Source organism: Nesoenas mayeri, assembly GCF_963082525.1.
Source record: "Nesoenas mayeri genome assembly, chromosome: 1".
NCBI classification, from domain to species: Eukaryota; Metazoa; Chordata; class Aves; order Columbiformes; family Columbidae; genus Nesoenas; species Nesoenas mayeri.
Window position 1 is genome coordinate 59,758,976 of NC_137541.1, and position 26,142 is coordinate 59,785,117.

At 42.0% G+C, this 26,142-nt stretch overlaps 2 protein-coding genes across 3 annotated transcripts in view; one reads left to right on the forward strand and one right to left on the reverse strand.

The window, feature by feature from the left end:
• The window catches only part of TXNRD1 (thioredoxin reductase 1), a 50,275-nt gene extending 45,066 nt beyond the window's left edge, over nucleotides 1-5,209 (reverse strand). Inside the window, exon 1 of the mRNA XM_080364087.1 lies at nucleotides 5,191-5,209. The gene's annotated coding sequence lies outside the window, so the exon portion shown is untranslated. The remainder of the gene's footprint in view (nucleotides 1-5,190) is intronic.
• Nucleotides 5,210-6,141: 932 nt separating this feature from the next.
• On the forward strand, nucleotides 6,142-25,438 carry NFYB (nuclear transcription factor Y subunit beta). 2 transcript variants are annotated; one of them, XM_080363797.1, is made up of 7 exons: nucleotides 6,142-6,228; nucleotides 15,366-15,459; nucleotides 15,950-16,080; nucleotides 17,847-18,044; nucleotides 20,018-20,099; nucleotides 24,604-24,683; nucleotides 24,895-25,438. In XM_080363797.1, the coding sequence occupies exons 2-7, from the start codon at nucleotides 15,366-15,368 to the stop codon at nucleotides 24,925-24,927; spliced, it is 618 nt and encodes a 205-aa protein (XP_080219923.1). In that variant the 5' UTR covers nucleotides 6,142-6,228; the 3' UTR covers nucleotides 24,928-25,438. The 2 variants fall into 2 exon arrangements, with proteins under 2 accessions (XP_080219923.1, XP_080219924.1); XM_080363798.1 differs by having other exon boundaries at nucleotides 6,149-6,256.
• The last annotated feature ends 704 nt before the right edge of the window (nucleotides 25,439-26,142 follow it).

The window sequence follows — 26,142 nt, forward strand, 5'->3', positions numbered from 1 at the left end:
AACAAAGGAAAGTCTTGAAAATCTGTCACATTGCATGCTGCTTTCAAATATTGGACTATTTTAAGGCATAGACTGCATAAGATACCAATGTTGGGATTAAGAGATCTGCTGTGATAAATTCAATTGATATGTTAAAAGTCTATAAAATACTTGAATCATTAATAAAAATAGTAATTGCATTATTAACTGATAATGTTCTTTATAAAGATGACATGTAAGGTGGTTTACTCTGTCCTGATATTTTATAGCAAACATATTTGGTGCATGACTGCTGCTGAAGAACCCTGTAACAGAGCTATGATAATATAAGTGATACATCAATGGGACCAGCATCTCAGTTGCTTCGGAGAGAATTGATTCCCAGCTCCCTGTGGCTATTAGAAGAGTGATCATTAAAATAATATTAGAATTTCTGTTCCCACAAAGATTTCTATATATTCCTTCTACATATAAACTGGGAGGAAGGCTGTCTTAGTAAATGAAGAGCCTACAGTGCCATGTTCTTTTAAAGTACAGAAGTCTTGGTGCTGAATGCAAAACCACCTAAATATTAGTATTATTAAAGCTGACACAGTCCTTGCATTTTCAGAATATTAATGTAATTGAAATATCAGTAGTCATTTTTGCAAGCTTAGATTCATCTTACCTTACATCAGCCACATAAAAGTTTGGCCTCTCGTATAAGCTCTTGATCTAACTTCCTTCTGTAGTCAACAGACAGACATGCCCAGATGGTAACTCATCCTTCCAGACAGGCACTTCTGAAGAGTTGGCTTATCCCTGGCCCGCAGTTTGGACAAATTCAAGTGAGACGAATTCCAGCTTTCATGTTTAAGTTGACAGAAGAAATCTATGTCTCTGCCTACACTGCAAATGTGACAGAGTCTCTCAGTGACAGTTAAGATGCAAAGTTAAGAGTCAAGGCAGTTAAGAGGCACAGTTAGGATCCACCCAGTGCAACAGATTCTAAGAGAACAATTTTCTTGTAGTGTTGCTGCTGACACAGTGGTAATGTGCACAGCCTTTGAATCAGTGCAGTTTGGAATCCTATACAATCACCTCTACAGGAAAAAAACTATGAATACTGACAAGTGCCACAGCGTCTGGAAACCTCTGATACTTCCAGGAAAGTCCTGAACTCCTCCAGTCACACCAAGCAAAACCAAGTGATCAAATCTATCACCATCGTGCAACCTCATGGACAAAATGTGAGAACACAGGCTTTATGAAATTAAGTTTTCATGATGCAGAGCAAAACTTAGTTCTGTAGTCCTCCAGCACCTCTACCCCATAACTCTAGTACATGAGTGCTGAAAGTCTTTGTAATTCGAACAGAATGGGGCAACAGTCCACATTTCCTCACTTCCCATCTTCATCTGACCTGCCTACTGTGCTCCCTCTGCAGTATCCAAAAGAGCTGTAATGGAGCCCAATTTCCCCACCCATGGGAGATGTAGGGTTTCACCGCATGGCCATTAAGCAGCTGCTTGTCCTCTTGCACAGCAGAATTAAATAAGGTATCTTTCACCACACTTATGCTACTGAGAAATTTCAGTCCCACACGTAGCTGAAAATAGGAGAAAACTTAAAACACATAACCACAGAATGCAGTTCATAACAAATAAACCCACGTGAATGACACTTGCAAATCTGTAATAAATTAGGTACAAAAAATTAGGTCAAAATTTTATTAGAACTAGTTGGGTTTTTTTATTTTATACTTTATATTACTTGTCATAAGGTTTGAAAAAGCTAAATTATTTCATCCTTTTCTATTTGAAATCAGCATTGACTTCTTTTTCCCCTGTGTTTTGAAAAGAGCCAAAACCAATTCAAATGTTTTCATCTAGGGCTGTAATGGCACAATCGCAAAGGAAGACTCCTGACATACTGCATCTCAAAACTGTGGCACTGCTGTTGAAAACAAAGCAGAGTAGGTATTGTTATAGTTTCACCTCCAACTGTTGCTGTGTTATTCAAGGACAAGTAAGAGGCTTTTGCCAAGATCTCTTCTAATCCTGCAAATGGTTCTGTCTGGACCATCATCTTGCACGTGTACTTTGAAGTTCTTTGGGGAATGTTTATACTTGATGTTTTAGACATGTTTTAACATATAAATTACTTGATTACAAGTCAGTTCTGCTCCAAGTACATTTCAAAGGGATTGCTGCTAGCCACGTTTAACCCCACCTGGCTGACATTAACTAGCACATCTAAATGTCAAGCAGTATCTTTGGATCTACTTCATGACTACCTGTTCAACTGGTGAAAACAATAAGTTGATTTTTCTTTTTTCTAAAAGAACAAGACTTATGCATTCACACACTGCCTATCTGTATTAGCTCCCCCAGTAACTTTTGAAATGTTGGACAATTTCAATCAAATTTACTTGGTGGAATACGTCTTGTTAAAGAAAGGCAGTTGAGCAGTGGTGAGGAAAAGGCTAAAAAATTAATTCAGCTCTGTAATAAGATGCCACACAGGAGCTCAGTCTCAAGAAGTCTTCAGGAAATGGCATAACTCTCCTGTTCTCTTAGTATCTAAGCAATTCACAGTTCAGCTCAAAGTAGGAAAGTAATATTGCTACTGATTCAGCAGATGGGGAACTGAGGCACAATATGACTAAAATTCAGACTTTCTTTATGCACCTTTCAACTGAAACCTGATGGCCTGGATTTACAGTAATTTGCCCAAGGTCATACAAGAAGTGTGCAGTAGATCTGGGAATTTAATCTGAGCTTCCACCTTGCTCTTCCACCATACTTCCCAAATAAGATATAGTAATTCCGGAATCACACTCTGCCTCGCCCTCTCTTTGGCTGGATACCAGTCTGCTGTGAATAAACACATCCTTTGGTCCTTATGGTGCCGATGTCAAAGCTGGCTACTGTTGTAGCTCTGCCTCTCAGGTGTACTGTCACCAGACAGACCTTATACATTACTCCCTTTCAGAGCTGTGGGACCACACAGCATGAAGGTCACCTGAACACCTAGTTCCTTCCAAGAGTAGGAGAAATTTTACCGTTAAAGGGGCAATACTATCTAAAAGCAAGGTACACTTGGGTAGCTAAAGAATTTTCCAACACAAGCAATAGCTACTGATACTTGGAAATGTTAAAAATGTCCTGAACTTCAATTAATTGCATCTGATCTCATCCTACTGTGACTTGGCTAATTACCTGTAGGTAATTTCTTCTTGATTTCCGCGTTCAGTCTGTCTTCACATAGCACTGCCTGGCTTTGTGGCAGCTTCCAAGTATTTTTTAATTAGGATTGTCTAATATAAGCAATAATGCTCTAATCTACCAAAAAAAAAAAAAAAAAGAGATAACAAGCATTAGAAAGATCACTGTTAAGAACAAAAATAAATTCCTGAAGCACTGTGGAGTTCATAGTTTGACAACACACCTATTTCCAGTCTGTTACACTCAGAATTTCACAGTAATGAGAACTCTGGAGAATGTTAGATGAACCCCACACTACCAACGAGTGCTTTTTCTACAAAAAATGTAATTTCTTATTTCAAACACATACTTTTCTAAATGACAGAGTCTAGACCACAAGTAAGGCACATTTTGGAGCAGGCTGATATATCTCTTCTGATTTAAAGAAGCATAGTTGCTCACCTTCGACAGCTTTCTTAGCTAACATCTACTAAGTAGAACAGAAGATATCTGAAGATTTTTATTTCCTTACTGAAAATTTCAGACACAAAATGACAGCCTCACCAAGTAGATCACAACCTCACTAAATTCTCTTCCATCTTACTTCATTTAACTCCACCTGCTCTTGAACATTCTTCCCCTCTTTTTGTATACACAGAATTTGAGCTGATCTAAAAGGAGAGGCAGATTTGGTACAGAATATGAAGAACACTGCAGAAATTATATGCAAACTTGGAGAATATAAAATCTAAATGACATGATGGGAAATTTGAGACTGTAACTGTTCAGCAGCTAGATGACAGAGCAACAAGCATCATACTAGATGATTTCTCAAGGTTCACACAAGGCACCACAGAGGGGAGATGCAGATCAGACACGTTGAAATACACCTTTTCAGGATATATGGCATGAATAGAACACAAGGTGCTGCAAATATATGGAGCTTGAAAATGTAATTAGCAGAGATAAAATAATAAACCACGATAAATGTGTGACAGAAATTGTTACTAATGGAGGAAAACAAGTTAAAATGTATGTAAAGGGGAATGCTGGCTTGGATTCACTGTCTTCAGCTGGCTGACAAGTTTAACTACTGAGTGCTGTTCTGTCACCAGTAACAGTGGACACGTGTTCCCACCATGCTATCCTAAAGAAAAGCATTGAGAAAAAAATGGTGGTTACCTAATTTTTCCATCAATACAACACTGATATATGCCAGCAAAAACACACCAGGAGAAAAAAAATTAATACTTTTGTTTTGAGCTTGAAAACAATTCAGTAGAAAGACTTCAGGGCCATGCTTTCAAGGAAAGATTCAAAATATAGACAACGGCATTGTCTGCTCTGTGCCCTGAAGCACCTGCACACTGGTCACCATTCATCTTTCTACTCACTTGTGAAATTCTGGGCTGAGAAGAGAGAATCCATCCGAAGATCTTAAAACTGTACAGCAAGATGAATAGTGTATTGTCATGGTATTGTATTTAGTGAACACAAGCTATAAAACAGATAAAGGACAAAATGCATTCCCACAAGGTCCCCAAGATGGTGAATGTTCTTGCACTACTTCACCTCTTCTGGGCATCTTAAAAAAAAAAAAAATTACTGCTCACAGTACCCAGAAGGCAGAAATCAAGCTGCATATAGCATCTGCAGGAAAAACCTGAGGCCATGCAAAACTTGTCTTATTTGATGTTTCAGTTTAAACTCAAAACAGACCAAATACATGGACATTTTGAGTGAATCTGAAACTTTGCATCAAAACACATGAAAGTAATGTTGTTATGTGAAACCAAGCGGAAATGTGTAAGGTTTATTGAGTTTTGCTTTGTTTAAATCCAATGCCAGAAGTAAGCTAGGAGAGGAATGTGCTATATTTATCAGGTGTTAACCAGAAGAATGCTAGCAGAGGCCGTTGTGAAACATGAGTTTCATACTAGTTTACGTAAAAGACTTAAGACCCTCAAGTAATGAAGAGTTATTGTAGGTTATTAAGAACTGCACAAACCAAAATTATTCTTTTTACCTCCATTGTGGAGACTGCACATGGATGTGTGTTCATGGCAGGTGTTTGGAATGTCTTTGGCTGCCTTCACTGAGAAGAAAAATCTCTTTCTCCCATTCTAGAGGATTGGTGGATTATGAAGTGTTTCATATAAATGTTTCATAAGAGAGGTTTATAAATCTCAGTGGAAAAGTCAGTCCAGCTATCATCTTCACCCAGCAGCCCATATTTCTTCAGAACAAAGACCAATCGTGGAAGGAAAACATGCTTTTCAGGCCCTGTATCGCCAGCTTGGAACAATCCTTTAGGTTTGTAGTGAGATTTTATTTCTGTAGAGGGAACAGGCAACACAGAACCACAGAAGGTTTTGTTCCACCAGATGGCTGGTTGGGACCCAGGTCCCATAGGCCACCCTCCTCCTTTGTCGACTGCTTTTCACAGTCTTTGTGAGCCCCAGGGAGTCACTGGGGGACATAACGTCTTTTAACCGTCTTACCCAGGTGCAGGACAGCCCTGCAGAGAGCTGAGGGACCTCTCGACCCTCTGTGAACAGGGTGCCTGCCCCACTGACAGCAGCTGAGGTGATCGGGAGAAAGAGGACGGGTCCAAGGCCGGCGGGGCACACCCGGGAAGGCCGCTCTGTCCTCCCTCCCCCGGGCTTTCCTTCACCACAGCCGCGGGGACGCGCTGCGCCTGGTCAGCGACCCCGCTACACAACCACCACCAGCCCTGCACCCCGCGGGGGAGAGCCCTTTTGCCGGGGACAGGCAAAAGAGCCTGGAGACGCTGCCCGACAGGCGGTTTTACCTCAGCCCAGCTGCGGGGCCCCGAACCGGGCGCCTCCGGCCGCGTAAAGGAGGCGGGGAGGGCAGGGCCGGGCCGGCGGGAGGGAGCGCGCTGAGGGGAAGAGCCGGCGCGCGTGGCGGGGAGGCGGCGCGGAGGGAGGGCAGCCCGGCTGCGGGAAGCGGGGCTCCGCGCTGGGACTGGTTCCTTCGCAGCCATTTTCTGTCCAACCAAACAGCCGATTTGCGGAGGGAGCCAACCAGGGCCGCACTGGAGGTTTGTGCCTGGCTCCGGCCAATGATTGGTAACCGGTTCCACTGCAGGCTCGAATGAAATGTCCGTCTCCCTCCCCGGGCCCCGGCGCTGCCGCCGCGCCGCCGCCGCGGGGACCAGGAAGTGTGGGGCGGCAGCCCCCGGGCCCCGTTTACCGGCCGCTCGTCTCTTTGTGCGACCGGAGGCGCGGGGGCCGCGCGGCCTGGGGAGTGGAGCGCGGGGGGAGGCGGCAGCATGGCGGGCAGGGAGGCAGCGGCGGGGGCTTGGCAGGAGTTGCGGGGCGGCTGCCCCCGCCGATGTCCCCTGCTGTCCGCGGGTCCGGGCACCAGGAGGTCCTCCCCCCCATCCCGCGTCCCGGCTCCATTTTGTGGCCTAGGCCGGGGTGGGGGGGCGGGCGGGAGGAGGCGGGGACGGGAGCGCGGTTGCCCCGGGGCCGTGTCCGCCGCGGCTGCCGGTGCGCGGGCAGGCGGGGAGCGTGGCCCCCACACAGCCCGCTGGGGTAGCTGCGGGGCGCACTGCCTTCCGCCGGGCCGGCATGCCGGCCCCTGCGACCCCGCGGCGGTGACTTTCCTCCAGGCTGGCCGGCCGCGCTCGGGCAGCTCCAGGGCCGCTGTTCCCGGCGGCGGCATGGCCGGGGGGAGGGCGGCTTTGTGGCGGCCGCGCCTCGCCGTGCGCGGGCGGAGGGGGCCCCGCGCCCTTCGCGTTTTGCCCGGCCAGGGCCGCTGCCCGCGGAGCCCCCTCCCTTGGCCGCGGGAGCCGGGGCCCCGCCGCGGTTCTGGCGGGTCAGCACCGCGCCCACGGTTCCTCGCCGGGCCGGGAGCCGCGCAGCGGGGACAGAGCGGCCCGGCCTCTCGGCCGCCGCCGTTGTTGTGGAGACTGAGATTTCCTTGAAGGTCTGGCGGTGGTTTGTAGGGATAAGCAGTGTAAGGCGAGGCCCCGGGATGCGGTCAGACACCCGAGTGACCGTGCAGCCAGCCCGGTCCGGGCACGGCGCTTTGTGGAGCCGATGAGAGGCCGCCGGTCTGCGGGAGGGCAGCGGGCGGGTACCGGCGTGCGGCCTCCGCTGCCCGCGGGTGCGGGAACCCGCCGCGTTCGCTCGGAAACCGCAGCACAGGCGGTTAACAATAAAGTTGCTAAATATCTGGGGATGCCTCGTCTTGTTCGATTTGCAAGCAAGGAATTGAGATGTATGTCGAACAGATGCGAGCTAGGCGTGAAGAAGACTTTGAGGCTATTGGTGTAAGGATAAAGGTTTCCCCCTCCTGCCCCTGTGCTGGCTGCTGTTGCATCATCGAATGGCATGAAATCAGGAAGCGAGATCGATTGAGCAGCGTCGACAGCTTATCCCCTAACACATATGGCAGGTAGGAGAGAGATTGGGACTCTGCCGTTCTCAGTGGCTACACAACTCTTGGATGCTTGGCAAGTGTTCTTGGGCACACCTGTGCATACCCACCACTGCTCCATCCCAAAATTACGTAGTTGGTGATCCTGAAGAGTATCGTGTAGGTTGTTCACAGCAAATCATATTAGAAAATTCGGAAAACGTGTTCTAGTAATGTTTCTGCAGCTATTAAGATCCATTGGTTAAAGAAACTTCTTGGGTCTTGCTGCAATGCTGCAGTGATAGAAAATCAGTCAGCTTCTAGCTTTACCAATTTCTTTGAGGCTTAACTGAAAAGACTTTGTTCTGCTTAGAACTGGCTTGGAAAAGCTACCTGGTGTGCTTGGATTGCTTTTGGGAGGGCATACTAATTGGTAACAATGACCTGAATGTGTCTAGGGAGCAAGGCATGTAGAAATCTGGATTTCAGCAGTTGAATGGACTCTCATATGTAGTAGCCTTTGCCTGTCTTGCTAATAGATGGAAGTTATTGTCAATTAAGAATAATTGCAGCTTTCTTAAAAGAAGCTCAGGCAAAATAGTAGCGAAAAGCAAAATGGAAGGAGTGTTTTGGTCATTATTCACAGTGTGGCTTTAATTGGCTTGCAGGAATGGAGAAATGGGTTTATGCATAATCATTAGCATAGTGTTCTGAAACAACAAGCTTAGTGATTACTGTTTTTTTCTTTCCTTATGTAGCCTATGGCTTGACAGTTATTAAGGGAGGATCCATCTCTAATTCTCTGAAAGACCCAAGATGGTTTAATCTGAATCATTATTTATGAGGTCTTTGAGTAGCTTGTGTACTGCATTGGGTAGGTGATTATATATGGTCTTGGCTGCTAGCATTTACAGCTATTAAATTATATTTGAAAGAAGTCAAGAATGCTGAATCTGTTTAGATGCCAATATTTGACAATTACAGCAGGTGAAAGTTTAATAGATCACCTCTTATTTGTGGCAATAATTACATGAAGGGAGGCAGTGTACATAACTTGAGTGAAAAAGATTGGTCAAGATACTGTGAAGATGTGAAATGTAAAATAGTATGAAACTTTCAAAGTTGCATCTTGTTTTGTCAACATTTAAGAGAAACTTGCAGGGTTCTTCCTTTAGTGCTCTCAAATGCAAATCTCTAGTGACTTCACCTTTAACATTTTGCTTAGAGAGAAACTCGACTTCAGTACTGAGTTTTGCAATAGTACTTTAGAGAAACATGGTATTTGAAAATTGATGTTTTAGTGGCAGGATGCTTCTAGAAAGTGCAAAACATGTCTCTGTATATACACTCACTAAATATATTAATAACATTGGTGGAATGAAAGGAAGTGTCAGCAAATCTGATAATTTTGACTGAAAATATTAGTCTGGTCTGAACTAGCTTTCTAAAACTTGTACTTGCCCCGTTGCTTGAGAGGAATAAACTTTCTTGGCACACTTGGTGTGTACTACCACAATGAAGGAAGAATATAACCAACACAGAGATGTTATCAAACTAAAAAAAAAGCTGGATTTATGGATTGCTGCTTTAATAAACAGATAAGCTTAGTTTTTCAGAAAAAAAAATCTAGCAAAACATAAAAAACCTTAATAGGGAAAGGTAATATGGGGCTTTTATTCAGTGTTGCAAGAGGAAGGAGGTGCTGGGGCAGTCTGTTCAGCCCTGCTGCCCTCTTCCAGCTTCTGCAAAAGCAACAAAACTGCCTCTGACCTGCCATTTATCTTGTGATGGTTCTTTTTTGGTTTTTGTTTGTGTTTTTTTTTGTTTGTTTGAGGTTTTTTTGTTTGTTTTGGGTTTTTGTTTGGTTGAGTTTTGTCTGTATGTGTGTTATGTTTTGTTTTTTCCCCCCTCCAGCTTCTCTCTTTTACTACCAAAAAACGAGGATGCATGGAGACTCAAGTTTCTCCTGCTTGCTCTGTATCACTGATCCACCTCTATTTGATGTAAAAATGTATGTGTTGTTAGTCCATCTATATACATAGCAGCCACCCATGCATACAAGCGGTTAGCCAGCCTTGTAAGGAGCCACCACATGCTCTGGCACAGCCAGATCCATGTGGAGGGGACTGGTGGCCAGTGACATAGGGGCTTGTAAAATGTACCATAGAGCTGATAATACCGGTACTTGGAGTGGGAGGGTGTAAAGGCCGTGTTTGGATGTCATGCAAAGGTTTCCTCTCTGTGGTCCAGGGGAAGGAGGTTGGTACAGCTGAGATGCAAACGAGCCTTAGTGATGCTATCAGGTCTTCTCAACATCAGTCTGCTTCTCCTAATGTTATTCTGCTGTGGGGGGAAACACTGAATGTGAGAGATCAGAGGAGCCTGAGATGGAGAGAGATGGTGAAGCATCTGTCTCTCTTCTAGTCATGTGCTAAGGGTTTTAGCTTTATATTTTTGTGGATCTGATGGAACAATGTCCTGTGTATGTGTTTACCAGTCAATGTTTCTTGCTGCAGGAGACACTGCTTTGCTGCCAGGTGAGAATTCAGTGGGAAATTAGGTTCTCCAGAAGTCACTGAAAAATAAAAGGAAGTAAAAATTGCATTTTCAATTAAAAAATATTTCTGTGTTTCTGTGTAGGAGCACCAAGTGAGGGTGCAGAAAGCTCAAATAAAACTTTGTTGTCTCTATTGTTACATATTGGTTTACAGCTTCACATCTCTTGTGATAAGGTGTGGTACAAAAATAATCTGCAATGGCTGAAGTGATTGCTACGTACAGCTTTAGTGACGTTTCTGTGCTGCTTCAGTGGCAGGGACAACTGTGTGGAAAGTTTACCAAGTGTCTCAGTTCATTCCATATCTTTTTCTGCTGTCCCTCTTGTAGGGGTAGCAGTTCAGAGAGACACAGGGTGGAAAGCACATAAAGTGCTTTAATCACAAGAGGCCTTGGGTTTCTCTCAAGAGACCAGTTTAGCACATCATTGACAGGTAACTTCCCCATTATGAAGACGAAATCTTGTTTGATTCTATTTTTTCCTTTTACACTGATCTAAGTTTCAGACCTTCTCCTCAGTACCAACAGGTCTGGGCTTGCATTCTTAGTATTATCATTTAGCTGAACCACCAATACTGCTTTCTTAAGGGAGCTCTCAATATTAAGCAGGATGCAAGATTTACTTTGAGATACTGAGGTTTTATTAATTCAGTATAGCTGTGATCTAGGAATATTCTGAGTTTTGGGCAGCTGACAGAAGTGTGTTTTGTTTGTTTGTTTGTTTGTTTTAAACATCCTCCAGCAAATTTTCTACCAGATGTCAGAGTAAAACTGTATGTTCATTCACTTGCATCTAATCACCCTGTTAACTTTGCCCTTGCATATGAAATGTTTCTCTTTTAACACATATCCTAGGTTGATTTCCCTGGATCCATTAATTTGTATATTCCTAGTAATATTATTTTTCGTTAGAGATAAAAAACCAACAGAAAACCACAATCTTAACACTTTGTGCTGCTGCTCTGTATTCAGATGCATTTTACAGTGTATCACTGAATACTTGGGTTGAGTGGTACTTAACTTGGTTTCTCTCCCTTGTTGATAAAAATCAGATTGATGACATGGTTACTTTAGGGACTGACATGTTGTCACTTCCGATAGCCTTAGCTTTTAGTCTTGGTTCAGTCAAAATGTGTGTGCATGGAGGAGCTTTAGTGTTTTCTTACTGCTAAAGGCTAAGGGTAATGTACAACATGCAATAAGTGCTTCTTGCAGATGTGTTCTATCCTGCACTGGGCTGCTGCCTTTTCAGAGTAAATTTAGGGACACTGAAAGTTTAGTGTGGTTTTGGTTTTTGTTAATTTTTGTTTGTTTAAAATGGGGGATTAATGAGTGTATTGAGAGCAATGTTTTCTCATTTTCTGAGTGTTCTATTGTGTTATATGTGCTGAGATGACCATCAGATATGTAGTGACTGACTTAAGTTTTGAACATCTGGAATTAAAACCGTTATACTTGCATGTGTGACTGTGTTCATCATGAGATGACTGGAATAGCAGTGGCCACATTTTTCAGCAGGGTCATGTTTGTGTCATCCATCAGGCTCAAAGAAATCCTAGTAGAGTGACTAAATGGTATGTTAATGACAGTTGCTGAATTCAGATGTCTAGATGTAGATTGGAATTAAATTACAACATTAAATCTGACTTAAATTCTTCCATCAAACTTATTTGGATAGAAGCAGTGAGCAGAGAAGCTGCTTCTTTCCCCTCAGGGCCCAGCCAAGCAGTGGAAGAGGCTCCCAGGCTGGCTGGGCAGGCTCCATCCACAGAGGTCTTCGAGATGTGGTTGTATAAAGCCCTGAGCAACCTGCTCTGAGCTCAAAGCTGACCCTGCTTTGAGCAGGGGTTGGGCTAGAGACCTCCTCGAGGCTCCTTCCAACCAGAATTATCCTGGATTAGGACCAGGTTATGGTTAAGTGTTATGCAGAAGGGTGTTAGTGCTCTCCGTAATCCCCTGTCCCAAGGTTGTCCTGGCAGCTAAAAATCTTTCTTAAAGTAATACCCACAGAAGTAATTTCAGCTGATGTTAAGCTGTCAGTGCCTGTTTTCTTTATCTGTGATAGATCTGCTTTTTGCAACTCTTTTCCTGTCAGTTTTGCTAATCGCTATTTTAGATGTGTAATGTTGATAAGCTTCCACTCAAATTCTTACTGATTGTGAAGTAATACATACTGTAAGTAGATATGAAAGGGTGCACACAGAAAAGAATAAAAGCAAAGATAGTGCCTTGAGGATGCATTAGTCTAACAGAACAAAACCATCTGCAGATGCAGCAGAGTTTTAAGAGAGATTCAAGGAGGTCTTTTGAAGGTGAGCTGGGCTAATGAAAACAAGATGGTTTCTTAAATAATATTGGTGGGTCTTGGCAATAAAGATTCAGATGGGGCAGCCTGCAGGACAAGTGATCAGAAACCAGTGAATTACCACATCACTGCAGAAATTTGAAGAATATGGCAATCTTGAAAGAAGGAAACAATTTAGAAGGTACATTTCATAGGAGACTGAAAAAGGAGAGGGGAAGAAACAAAGGCATTCAAAATAGTACTGGAGCTGAGTAAATGCATAAAAGTTTGTGGAGACCCTAATTCTGAGTTAAATTATAGCAGAGATCAGAGAACCAAAACTGAGAAAAGACTGTGAGAAAATCCTAACTTAATTTTGAAGGTGGCTTTTGGGATTTACCAGACTGCAGAACGTTAATTGCTTCAAATTGCAGAAGGAAAACGGACACAACTCTCTTAATGATGGGTGATGCCAATTTTGGTGATCTTGATGTGCAGGATTGTGATACCCTTGCATTGTCATTATAGCAAGCTGAGTAAGCAAACTGCAGACCCTTTGGAAAATTGAAAAGCAAAGTTAAGTCTCCCAGCAAAGAGTCTGCAAAATGCAGACAGTGAATTTATGTGAAAGCTGGCACACGGAAGGCTAATGCTTAAAACACTGTTCTTCCTTTGGGCAGAGCTGCTGTGTAAGAAGTGAAACTGTTTTAGAAAAGCCCATCAAAAGGGACCAGAAATGCTTTAAAAAAAGCGATGTGTGTAATATTCTGTAGAATGAAGAAAGAGGTGGATGAGGCATTTTGTTGTAGCCTTGCCTTGAACGTGAGCAGCACCCGATTACATGTGTACCTGTCTCCAAGCCTGTCACCGGGCGTTGCCTAAAAGTCTGAAAGCAAAACCCAGCCCTGTGGCCACAGGCAAAGCGCAGATTAGAGAGAGGTTAAATTGCTCATATTTCTGGGTAGATATAAAAATAGCGCAAGATTGCTTCTCCCTCCCTCCTCAGGCTCATGGTTCTGGAAAGAAGGGAGCTGCATGGTCTCACCTGCTGTGACCAGGCTACCCTTTGAGGCAGAGAGTTGTTTTCCAAAGACACCGAGGTACCAGCACAGCTGGTGTAGGTCAGCAATTGAATTGAGCTGGGTTCTTCCTCCCAGGGGATGTGTGTGTATCCTGTAAGTAAGGCTGGCTGCTCCAGTTGGAAACAGCTGGGGTGGAAAGATGGGCAGTGTTGATCCAGGGAAGGACCTGCATGAAGTGTAGAATAAGAATGGAAGAGCTAATTTTTTAGTGAACAGGTAAATAAGCAAGTGCTAGTAGGGCTGTTTGTTTTTAAATGTAGCCAAGAAAATCCAGGGCAAATGTGAATCTGATGCTGTGCATCTAAACGTGTTCAAAAATATCTTTGGATTTGTGCGCCAGTGTTGAAAGAGTTAGTGTGTGCCGAGAAACGCTTTCTCCCTCCTTAATTTTTGCATTATTTCTGCTCTCCAAAAGAAGCATTATTAAAGCACGTGACTGCAAAAATAGAACTTTACCCGTGGCACCCTCCCCCCCCCCCAAAAAAAAAGTGTGAGAGCTAAATGTTCTGTAAAACTTTATTATACTAATTGTCAAGATGTTTGCAACTGGAAAAAAAAGTCAAGATTGTCCAAAATTGTGAGACTTGAATTCAAGCTTACATTTGGCACTGCTAAAATAACCCCTTTGAAAGTGGAAATGTGGACTGTCATGATTATGTGGAAGTCTAAGCTTTCTACTGAGCACCTGATCATAGCGTTTAATGAAATTCATTATTCCTGTAAAAAGGTCAAATGTAATATGGTAGCAGGTGACATGGGCTGACACGTTTGCTGTTGCAAGAATGCACATGCATCTGCATGTCGTGTGCTGTGGCAAAAGGCAGCGATGTGTTGGGTTGCTGTTGGCCTGTGGGAAGTCCTCACTGAAGAGGTGAGAACTTCCAAGGGTCACAGGAGGCGTCTTCACCTCTGTCACCTCTGCTGCACTGGGGATCACAACACATGGGACGTGGCTGCATGGCGGGATGGCAGACTGCTGAGGAGCAGCACTGTGAGACCCCTTGTTCACAAAGTAGATTTGCTAGCAAACATTGAGACCTGCTGACAAATGGCTGCTGCTGGTCTCAGGAGTTCTGCCCCTGTCTGAAGAGGGGTGGCAGGAAGGGCAGGCTTCTCCCAGACCCCTCCAGCTGAAAGGGCTTGGTGCATCCCAGGATGAAGGTCCCTAGATGGGGAGGGAACTGCTGACTCTCTCGGCTTCTCTCCTTCTCCTGGCAGTCAAATTACTCGCTAAACTGTGACCCAATCTCTAAAGGCTTAAGGAGGAGACTTCTTGTTGGCCACCACATAAAAAATGTTCTTAGAGGAACACCGAAAGATGCCCAGAGAAGTGAGGTGGAACAGAAGTGGGGAAAGCGAAGGAAAATGTTGACTTATGAGACATCTAGAACTGACTGTTGCCTCAAGGAGGATGAGAATACAGAGCTGGTCCTGAGGTTTGGCTAGGAGAAGCTTGTTGCTGGGCTTGACAAAAGCTGTTTGGGTGGAGGGTGATAGCAAGTGAAGGATGCACTCTCTGTAGAAACAGTGGGTAGAGCGTTCAGTGGGCTGGTGTTGGGTTTTGAGGGTTATTCAGAGAAACAGATACCTTTACCTATTCTGGTCAGACTGTCACAGGAACAACACAAGGTGGTTATGTATGTGCTGCATGAACCAAATGTTTCTGCGCCTCTGGTTGAATTTTTGCAGAAGTTTCACAGAAGAGTTTCACTGTTTTCACTGTCAGTAAAGCTCAGTAACAAGAGAGAATATACTGTTCTCAAATGGCCAAATATTTATGCTTTGTATAAATTAGCCTCATAGTTCTAAGCTGATTAAAGTGCTGGTTTTCAGCAAGAGCTGCACTTAGAGTATAACAAACATACCTGAAAGGTTTCGTTCTTCTGGTTGTAGATGGATGGTGATAACTCCACAACGGATGCTTCTCAGTTAGGAATTGCTGGAGATTACATTGGTGGCAGTCACTATGTGATACAGCCTCACGATGGTAAGAAATGTAACAGTAAATACTACTATTTGTGTGTATGTGTATGTATATATATTTTTTCTTCCAGTTGTTTTATCGTTCTCTATCTTCTGCCAAGCTAAGAATTTGCAACTGTTTGTATTCATAATGCCTCACTGTATAAAGCATTTTTTCTGCAGTCTGAGGATGGAGGTTGGATTTTTCAGCATTAACACTGAGTCCTTTGGGGTGATGACAAAAAAAAAATCAATGTTCAAGGAAACAATTTTTGTTTTGACTTGACATTAAGAATGCTTGGTGTTCAGCAGCCACATACGTTTCTGTGCGTAGTATGATAAAGATGATATTGAACACTCATACAGGTGGCCAGTGTTACATCTATTTTAAAAATTATTTCTACAATGTTGATACACTGTGCTTTCAAAAGTCTTCATCCTTCACTGTAAGATTTTAAACTGACTCTAAATATTGCCTGCTGTCGATCAAATACAATTCTTTTTTATTTCATTAGACACAGAGGACAGCATGAATGATCATGAAGATACAAATGGCTCAAAGGAGAGTTTTAGAGAACAAGATATATATCTTCCAATTGCAAATGTGGCAAGGATAATGAAAAATGCCATACCCCAAACAGGAAAGGTAATACCTTTGTCTGGTAAAGAAGGTGTGTTAATGAGTTTTATTCCTTCCTCTGAGTGAACCTGAGCTGGTGGAACAATATATTTTTCCAAATGATCCTGGTTTATCAGCAAAAAGCCTTAGAAAAGAAAAAACACAAACCCTGAGCTGTGATTGAGACCAAGTCCATTTCTCTTAGGTTTCTGAAAGCTTTGGTAACTGCTGTGATTATAGTATCCAGAAGAGTGTTCTTCATAGGACTTTCGAGAGGTTTCTTTTTTGTAGATGTGTTCTCTGGGATTGTCATGACTTGGTGACAATCCCCTGTCAGTAAGAATATTTTCTGTGCAGTTCTCTCTTAGGAAATTTAATCTGGTTTTATTGAGATGCATAAAACTTGGAATAAGTGAAACTTTTTGTATGAAATAAAAATCCAGTCTTAATCCTGAAGTAACGAGAATGGTTAGTCCACCATGTAGTTGATAAGGGCAAATGTTGAAAGACTTATTTTATTTCTTACTTCTAAAAACAGACTTTTTAATCCATTCTGCTGAGCTGGTAATTGTAGAAGCATTTGACTGTTCTACCTGTTTATCTTAAATCTTTGCAGGGCTCCTATTACTTGTTGTTTCTTTATTGTATTCCAATACAATTCCTGCCCCAGTAACATTTCTTCTAGCTAAAGCCATTTTTTTTTTCTTTTTTTGAGAACACTCTGAATAGAAGCAAGACATGATTTACTTGCATCTGCTTGTACTTTCATAGTGTTCAGGGCTTTCTGGAGATCTGGGTGTTACATTTATATCTTTGCTGCGAGAATCTCTTCACTAGTCCATATTGTCATAAATTTTTAGTGATCAAGATGAGATATTTCTCAAGAATCTAGCATATGGGATGTCGAGCTATCTTGAAAAGTCAGGGAGGTTTTTGTGAAGAACTGCGATGGAGGCTGCTGGCTGATGAGTAGTTATGAAAATCTCACCCTATGTGTCTGAAAATATCAGAGGAACTAGTGAAGATTCTACATACAGTTACTGCTTCGTTAGTTTTTTAAAATATAAACAGGTTCTTCTCATGTGAAGAATAAGAATCTTAATTCTTATAATCTTTCAGTTGGCTCATGTCAGCTTCCCAAATAATCATGAGTAATGCTTGCTGTTATTTTAAGCCAGGTAAATTACTTTTGTCCAGCTGAAAACCATAATCAAATTTGCTTGTTTCATTATTGCTAGGGGCATATGTTTCTTCATTTGAATTCCCATTTGGAAAACTTATACCAAAATATTAAAGCATTAGAGAGGCTTGCTGCCAGGCATATATTCTAGTCCCTGAATGTGGTCAGGAAAAAACTACTTGTCCTTGCCGAATTTGTGGGAATGTACTGCAGTGGGGTTGGAATTGCTGGGTCTGTTAAAAGGAAGATGGAAGCGGACTATGACATTGTAATAACAGGTTTAAAGAGAAGGCGTAGGTAAGAAAAGTAAGCAATTCTGAGATGTGTCTAGATATAGAAGCTTGTGCAGAACATAGTTATGACTTAAGGAGATCCCGGCAGCTGGCTGTGCTGCCTGAAATAGTAAAACTTAGGTCAATATCACATCGCAGCTGTGCTTACATAGAGCAGTGATGACATCCAGTGGTTCCCTCACATACAAGAGTTGCCTGAATGGCATTATCATCAGGTTTGGGGATGTTTCCTTTATATTCAGTGTATTCTTTTGGGTTTGTTCTGTTTTTTAATCTTCTTTCATCTTGCTAATCACTTTACCACACCTTTTCCTTACTAGATTGCTAAGGATGCAAAGGAATGCGTGCAAGAGTGTGTAAGTGAATTCATCAGCTTTATAACGTCAGAAGCAAGTGAGAGGTGCCACCAAGAGAAAAGAAAGACCATCAATGGAGAGGATATTCTCTTTGCCATGTCTACCTTGGGGTTTGATAGCTATGTTGAACCTTTGAAGTTATACCTCCAAAAATTCAGAGAGGTTGGTATATACTTCAGTATTTCCTCATTTATTTAACCTGATTGTGTTTATCCTTAGCTCCCTGTCATTGCAACTTCATAATGGATAAGTTACATAGCATCTCACAGCTATTGTCAGGAACTAATGTAATGTTTAAAAGCATTCCAGAGCATATAAAGAGAAAAAAGATTAAGTAAGCATTTTGGTTAGACTTGCTGATTCAAAGTAGTTAAAGCTTTCAACTGAATGAATTCTCTGATATATTGCTGGTAGTAAATCACTCTGTTCTTTAAGGGTGCCTATTAAGAATACTTAATTCCATCTTTGAGTTTGATCAATAAAACTGTACTAGACTGCATCTTCTGAGGAACTAGCCTAATGCCTGTTGTTTGTCTGGGCTCTAGATCTGCAAAAGAAAAGTTGTTTTTCTCATGTCAGAATAATGAATCACATGGAAGGCTATCTGCTTCTTTTTTTTTAATGTCTTATAGACTATCCCTCAGCTTGCTTGTTTAGTTTATTCCTTCTCTAGCAGAAAGTGACTTTTTTTTTTTCTTTTTCCTTACTTTCAACAATTAAAACTTTTTGAAAAAGAAGTTGCTTCTGCTGGGGTTTTTTGTTCTGGTTCCCAGTTTCCCCACCTCCTGTCTGGAGACCAAAGAGAATTTTGCTTTCTTGCTTCTTTACTTTCATGTTCTTTTACCTCAGAATACCAGATAAAACCAAACAAATCAAAGGTATTTTTATTAAGTGACCTCTCTTATAGTCCTGAATGAATAAGTTGTTCAGGGTTAAAATAATGCTGGGGGGGAAAAAAAAAACCTCAAAGCAATTTTTTTTTTCTTTAATATGGAACCTTCTGTTGGTATGGCTTATTGGTTTTACTGGCATGAGCGAAGCAGGTATGTCTACATTGGCAGTGCTGTAGATAGACATGCTCTTCAGATTTTTTGGTCTGTAAACCTACTTTTTTTAATTAATGGGCTTAGACTTGCTACTGACATTTAATTTGCTGATGGCACTTGAAGCTTCCCCTTCCCAGAAGGTCATTTGCTGTGATAACTGAGTAACAGGAGGTGTAATCTTGAAGTATTACTGTGTGCTGTCATTTTCTAGCTCCATGTAGCAGTTGCACATGCTGTGTAAGTACTTTAATTAAAAATAAAAGTAGTGCTTAGCTAGTTTCAGTACTTCTGGAGAAGTCTGAAGTGGGTCTATGCTACTTTCACTCATTTTTGCAGATAGCAGAATTGGGTTTTAGTTGGATAGATGAATGGATTGGATGGTTTGGCTTATCAGTTTTAAACCTCCATTCCAGCTAGTTCTGTCTTCAGGGTACCATATATAGTGAAATATTTCTGCTTTGTAGCTTAGTATTTAGTCTACATCAAACAGTTGGAAAGGATACCTTTTATGCTTGTATTATTTTCTTAGATATTCTTATGTGAAAGCATAGAGCATCAAACTGCATACTTGTAAAACTGCATGCAGATGACTGGGAGCCTTAGCTTTCAGTGCTGATATGCTCTGGCTGTAGACTTTGTGGGAAAAGAAATCCAATATCTTGGTTTTAAATGTCAACTCTTAGTTGATGATGGCAATTGCATGTGGTTGGTAAGCAAACGTTGCACATTCTCGGTAGTTCTGAGATTCTGTGATTTCTTGTAAATGCTTCTAACTGCTCCTTCTAGATTACTGCAGATCTTTGACTTTCTGCAGAAGTCGAAAGCCTTCCTTAGGACTACACAATCCTAGTTTGCAGAGTTTTTGTTTCTGAAGAGTATTTCTAAGATAAAAAACACCCTTCATATATTCTTGTACTATGCATGTTCTTAAATCTGTCAATTGAGTTTTACAAGTCTTGGATTTCAAACTCCAGCTGTTGACAGTGACTCTTCTGCAAGTTCCAAAGCTTGTCTAGAGCTCCTGGAGTCTTGAAACAATCTCAAGCCAACTATAATACTTCTTTAATTTATTTTTCCCCCTCTCTCCAGGCAATGAAAGGAGAAAAGGGAATTGGGGGAACAGTTACAACTGCAGATGGTCTAAGTGAGGAGCTCACAGAGGAAGCATTTAGTAAGTAAAACTTTTAAATTTATTATATTGATACTAAGGCTTTTATCTAAAACCAGCACTTCCTTTAGATGTCAGAATTCTTACTGGATGAATATATTGTGGACTGGCCACATATTACACCTGTAATCCATTGAGATTTCAATTTGAGTTATCTGGAAGATAAACTCCTCGCAGTCAGTAGAATTTATGATCAGAGTGATGTTACACAGTCATAAATTGTGACGTTATAGAAATAGCTAATATCAACTGCAGAAGATTTTTAAATTAAGACATTAATGCCAGTATTTTTTCTCTGCACTTAAACACAGATTGTAATGAAAGGTGCAAACTTTTTTTTTTTCTTTCTCCAGTAGCTGCTTATTTAAGCCACATTCATTCTACTTGCAAGACTGTTGGGAAAAAAGTAAAATAAACTGTACTTGATGACTTGAGAAGCTCGTCTTTGAGAAATGAGCCAGAGAAGAACATCATCTTTGTATAATTCTAAAACATGTAGTATTTATTATATTCAAAAGAATGCACAGATTGGCAACTGAAAGGTATAGGGTGAGCGGCATCATATGCATTCACTGTAGTTTTTCTTCCTTATACTGTAAATTAAGGCCTGACACTTGGTGGGACATTGCGTTGGTTTTGTTTATGCTGGATTCTTGCACATAGTCTTCACCTTGGCTTTTAAGTGTTATGGGCCGATTACCTTGAAGCTGACACAGGAATTCGGAGGTGCAGCTCTAGTCAAATCTAGTGACGAGATTTATTTTTTCAGTAATCTGATAAATCTTCTATTGTTGCTCTCAGTATGATGACTTTGGCTATATAATCCGGTACAGACTCTTTGGGCCTCTCCTAGCCTGGAAGATAAGCTCTTAAAACTAGCTGGAAATCTAAACTTAAATATGTAAACCTAGATATTGCAGGGGACTTATAGAAAGCTTTGGTTTTTTTTAATATGACTATTTTCATTTTATAATTAAAGGTTAGGCAATGCAGATAGTAAACTCTTATCTATACTCATATGTAATAGCTCTAGTTCAGAAGTAGTTAGACACTAGCACAACTATAGGCCCAACTTACTTATCTTGGGCATGTTCCTAATAGTTTCTGATTGCAGCTGTTGGGAGTCTGTCCAGCTCGGAAGCTTGTCAAATCAATACATAGAAATTGTTCTAAAAGCTTTATTTTGTATATATTCTGTTTTGCACTTCAGGCATTTAAACTGCAGGTCAAGAGTTGGGGCAGAATATAGAGTTGGAAACTTAAGATTGTGTCTGTGTCCATTATCTTGTTTTGTACGGGCAACGAGGCAAGTTCACAAAAAGTTTCTCCTCTGGATGCTCATGCTCTGCTTAGCCTGAGTATGATGCACACCAGAAAATGGAAACCAGAAAACCAGAATCCTCTGTCCCCTTCCCAAATTTTATATGGTCCCTGTTAAAAGGCAGAAGGCTGAAAATCTATTGCTAGTCACTTGTTCAAATATCTCAGGCCTAAGAACCTCAGCGCGCTCTATGAAATAAGACTTAATTTGCTGTGATTTGAAAAGAACAGCTTTGGAAGCGCATATGAAGTCTTGGCAGGATGCAAAAGAGATGTTGCGGTAGCAGAGGAAGAAGAAAAAAAAAAATTATGTAAAATAACTGATCGTGTTGAGTGTTGCAGGTCTGCCTCTCCATAGGGGCAGTTAGAGATCTGTTCAGAATGCTGCTCGCACTGCCGGAGCAGCAGGAACAGCCTGGCTACTGTGGCGTCACGCTCCCTTGCCAGGGCTGGGTCAGAGGTTTGGCATTCAACTCTGCTGGATGTGGAACATGTATATCGAAGGGCAGTAAAATTTTGGACCAGCCAGAGCCACTTCTCACTGTGATCTTAATGCATCTCTTAACTTGCAACTTAAGTGTTTGAAAATTAGTACAACAAAGGTAGAGGAAAATGAAAAAAGGAAGAAAAAAACCAAACCAAACAAAACCCAAATACCAAACCACCACCAAAAACCCAATTAACCCCTCCCCGCTCCCGCCAAACTCCCTCATGTCACCTTTCTAATGGAAGCCGTTAGGATTATACTGTCTTTCCAGAATTTTTTTTTTATGAGCTATGTGTCTTATTTATACATAGTAACAGCTGTACTTAAGAAAGCCCCATTCTTTGTATTCTAGCTGAGAATGTTATGTTACAGTGACTTAACCTACAAGTTTCACAGAATCACAGAATGTTAGGGATTGGAAGGGACCTCAAAAGATCATCTAGTACAATCCCCCTGCCGGAGCAGGAACACTTAGATGAGGTTACACAGGAAGGTGTCCAGGCAGGTCTTGAATGCCTCCAGAGTAGGAGACTCCACAACCTCCCTGGGCAGCCTGTTCCAGTGCTCTGGCACCCTCACTGAAAAGAAGTTTCTTCTCAAATTTAAGTGGAACCTTTTCTGTTCCAGTTTGTACCCGTTACCCCTTGTCCTGTCATTGGTTGTCACCGAGAAGAGCCTGGCTCCATCCTCATGACACTCACCCTTTATACATCTGTAAACATTAATGAGGTTGCCCCTCAGTCTCCTCTTCAAGCTGAAGAGACCCAGCTCCCTCAGCCTTTCCTCATAAGGGAGATGCTCCACTCCCTTAATCATCTTTGTTACCCTGTGCTGGACCCTCTCCAGCAGTTCCCTGTCCTTCTTGAATTGAGGGGCCCAGAACTGGACACAATATTCCAGATGTGGTCTCACCAGGGCAGAGTAGAGGGGAAGGAGAACCTCTCTCTATCTACTAACCACCCCCCTTCTAATACACCCCAGGATGCCATTGGCCTTCCTGGCCACAAGGGCACAGTGCTGGCTCATGGTCATCCTGCTGTCCACCAGGACCCCCAGGTCCCTTTCCCCTACGCTGCTCTCTAATAGATCATTCCCCAACTTACACTGGAACCTGGGGTTGTTCCTGCCCAGATGCAGGACTACACTTTCCCTTGTTATATTTCATTAAATTTTTCCCTGCCCAACTCTTCAGCCTGTCCAGGTCTTGCTGGATGGCAGCACAGCCTTCTGGCATATCAGCCACTCCTCCCGGTTTGGTGTCATCAGCAAACTTGCTGATAGTACACTCAATACACCCTCATCCAAATCATTGATGAATATATTGAATAATACAGGCCCCAGTACTGACCCCTGAGGCACTCTACTAGATACAGGCTTTCAACTGGACTCCGCACCATTGACCACGACTCTCTGGCTTCTTCCCTTCAGCCACTTCACAGTCTACCTCACTACCCGATCATCCAGACCGCACTCCCTCAGTTTAGCTGTCAGGATGCTGTGGGAGACTGTGTCAAGTGCCTTACTCAAGTCAAGGTGGACCACGTCCACTGCTCTGCCATCATCCATCCATCTTGTTATGTCCTCATAAAAGTCAATGACGTTGGTCAAGCACAACTTCCCTTTGGTGAAGCCATGTTGACTGCCCCTAATGACCCTCTTATCCCTAATATGCCTTGAGATGGCACCAAGGATAAGTCATTCCATCATTTTGCCAGGGATGGAGGTGAGGCTGACTGGTCTATAGTTACCTGGGTCCTCCTTCTTGCCCTTTTTGAAGCCTGGAGTAACATTTGCTTTCCTCCAGTCCTCAGGCACCTCTCCCATTTCCCAAGACTTGGCAAAGATGATGGAGAGAGGTCCAGCAATTACATCAGCCAGCTCAGTTTTGCTGCTTTGTTTCCAAGTAGCGGTTGTAATACACCTACTCTGAATGTCACAGAGTTCAACGTGCATGTTATTGTAAAGGTTTATCTTAGAGCATCACTCCCTGTGTTTTCTCTCTAAATCTCAGAAGTTCTTTTTACTCTGTTCATTGGCCTCTTCTCTCCTCTGTGAAATCTGGAGCTCCTGTGCCTACCCCGATGGACGTGCTGAAGTCAACCAGTGTCATGTCAGGCTCTTGCAGTGGCTTTTTTTTTTTGGTCATTGCTTGTCTCTTTTCATCTCTGGTGTCTTCCTTGGGGCTTCCATGTTATGGAGTCCCTGATGGATCCTGTTTTATAAAGAAATGTAATGATTTTATTGAGTTCCTCATGCATGTGTATGCTCAAGTGCTAACCTCATGTCTAAACCAAACTGAATTTTCTGAGTTTCTTGGGATTTTGAATGCTGGACATTGCGTTTTCAATGGTCAGGATGGCAAACACTATTTGCTAGTGTACAGCTCTGTATGTTCTGCTTCAATAGGTAGACTGGCAGAACAAGGTGCGGTCGTACTTTTTAGGTTATCTCATGCAAAATTAAGTTGAATTTTGCTTCTTAAGTGTTTCTTCTTAATGGGAATAAGCTTGTTTACTTGTAACACTCAGTGACAAGTGTGTCAGTACGTGGTGTAGGACAATAGCTGCCAGGAGAGGAATGGCTCCACAGTCCTAGAGTGTACCACAATTAAAGGTTATTTAATGGTGACAGACACATCAAACCAGGCTCTGAGTGTCCTGCAGTTCCTCTCTAACTTTCTTAAAATGCTCTTTCTTTCAGCTAACCAGTTGCCAGCAGGCTTAATAACTACAGATGGCCAACAGCAGAATGTTATGGTCTACACAACATCATATCAACAGGTACTGGATCCTGTCCCCTCCTCTCCCTTCTGCTACTAAAATTCAAACGCTAATTCAGCTGCCGTGTTCTGAAAGATGAGCATGGATTTTGCGTAGTCCTTTGGTGGTGGCTGTTGTGACATTCCAACACCATGACAACGCGAGGCTGGTAGCTGCGATGCTGGTTCAGAAAAGGTGCGTTTGAATGTAAGCTTGCGTTTTCTTTCTCTAGATCTCCGGTGTCCAACAAATTCAGTTCTCATGATTTGAAGAAAACTTTGGATCTGGGAACACGAGACAGAAAAGCTGCGCAACTCTAACAAAGAGGCAGTTTTAATGACTGGTGAAGAGATTTATCTCTTTGTATATTAAATAGCTGTAATGTAGCTACCTGAAGCTTGACTAATTGAGGTGTTGAGTTCTGACTCAAATCTTTTTCATGATGATTTTAAAAAAAAATTGGATTTTAAAGGTATTAAAGTATTTTTGTTTTGTACAAGAGTTTGTTGCTCTGTATAACTCCTGTATGCATTGTATATTGCAATTTATTACTGTCAGAGATTTGTAGACAGTTTCTTATTTTCATATTGAATCATGTTACTTTTGTAATTCAGGTAAACAGCTGGGTTAATTCATGTTTACCCTTTGAATAAAATTGCAAGGGTAAAGTTCATTTTTGAATGCAAGTTGCCTTTATTATAAAGATTGAGTTGGTCTCGGTTATGTAACTTGTCTTGCATGACAACCTCAACTAACTTTACATGTCAGTATATTTATTGAAATTTTGAAAGGGACCTTTTCCTCATGAAGATAGCAGCTCAGAAGGATATTGCTACAACTGTTTTTTTAATGTAACTTCAGAAATTAAAAGTTAATCAAAACCAGCCAGTGCTCTACTACATTTAGAGACTTGGAGCTTATCAACAGTGTTGATGAAAACACTGATTGTGTGCAACACAGGTCTTAATTTAATTTTTTTTTCAGTTGCATTAACTCTCCTTAGACTTACTTTGATATATTTAAAGTAGTCTTTGTGCTACTGAAGTAACCCTTCCTTTTTATGTATGGTTTATTAGAATCCAAACCTTAGAAATTCAATGGGAGGGAGGGGGGGAATTTTATAGTCCTTGTGGTAAAACATTTCATTTTAACTTTTTACTGAAATGTTTTAAGGTTTCTCGTGAGACTGTGGGAACTCAACTGTGTTAGCAACTTTCTGTGCACAGGCTGCGTGTGTGTGTGCGAGTGAATGAAACTTGAACGAATGACACAAATCTGAAATGGAAGACAGACTTTTATTTTGCTGTCTCTTCCTGGTTTTGCAATAAACTCTACCTGGATAATGTAGTTGTGTATAGTTAGCGAGCTGTTCTTAGCAATGTTACTGTTTCTTTAAAAATTGGGTGGGTAATTTTGTTAGATGGGGTGTCTTAGCCTGTTAGGATAGGGGTGGTGGTTTTAGTAATATATCTTATTCAGA

Bases quoted from the DNA above. Each gene is read 5' to 3' on its own strand.
- NFYB (XM_080363797.1), top strand. From the start codon at position 15,366: ATGGATGGTGATAACTCCACAACGGATGCTTCTCAGTTAGGAATTGCT. The intron at 15,460-15,949 runs GTAAGAAATGTA...TTATTTCATTAG, and splicing joins TGTGATACAGCCTCACGATG to ACACAGAGGACAGCATGAAT. The intron at 20,100-24,603 runs GTAAGTAAAACT...TCTTTCTTTCAG, and splicing joins GCTCACAGAGGAAGCATTTA to CTAACCAGTTGCCAGCAGGC.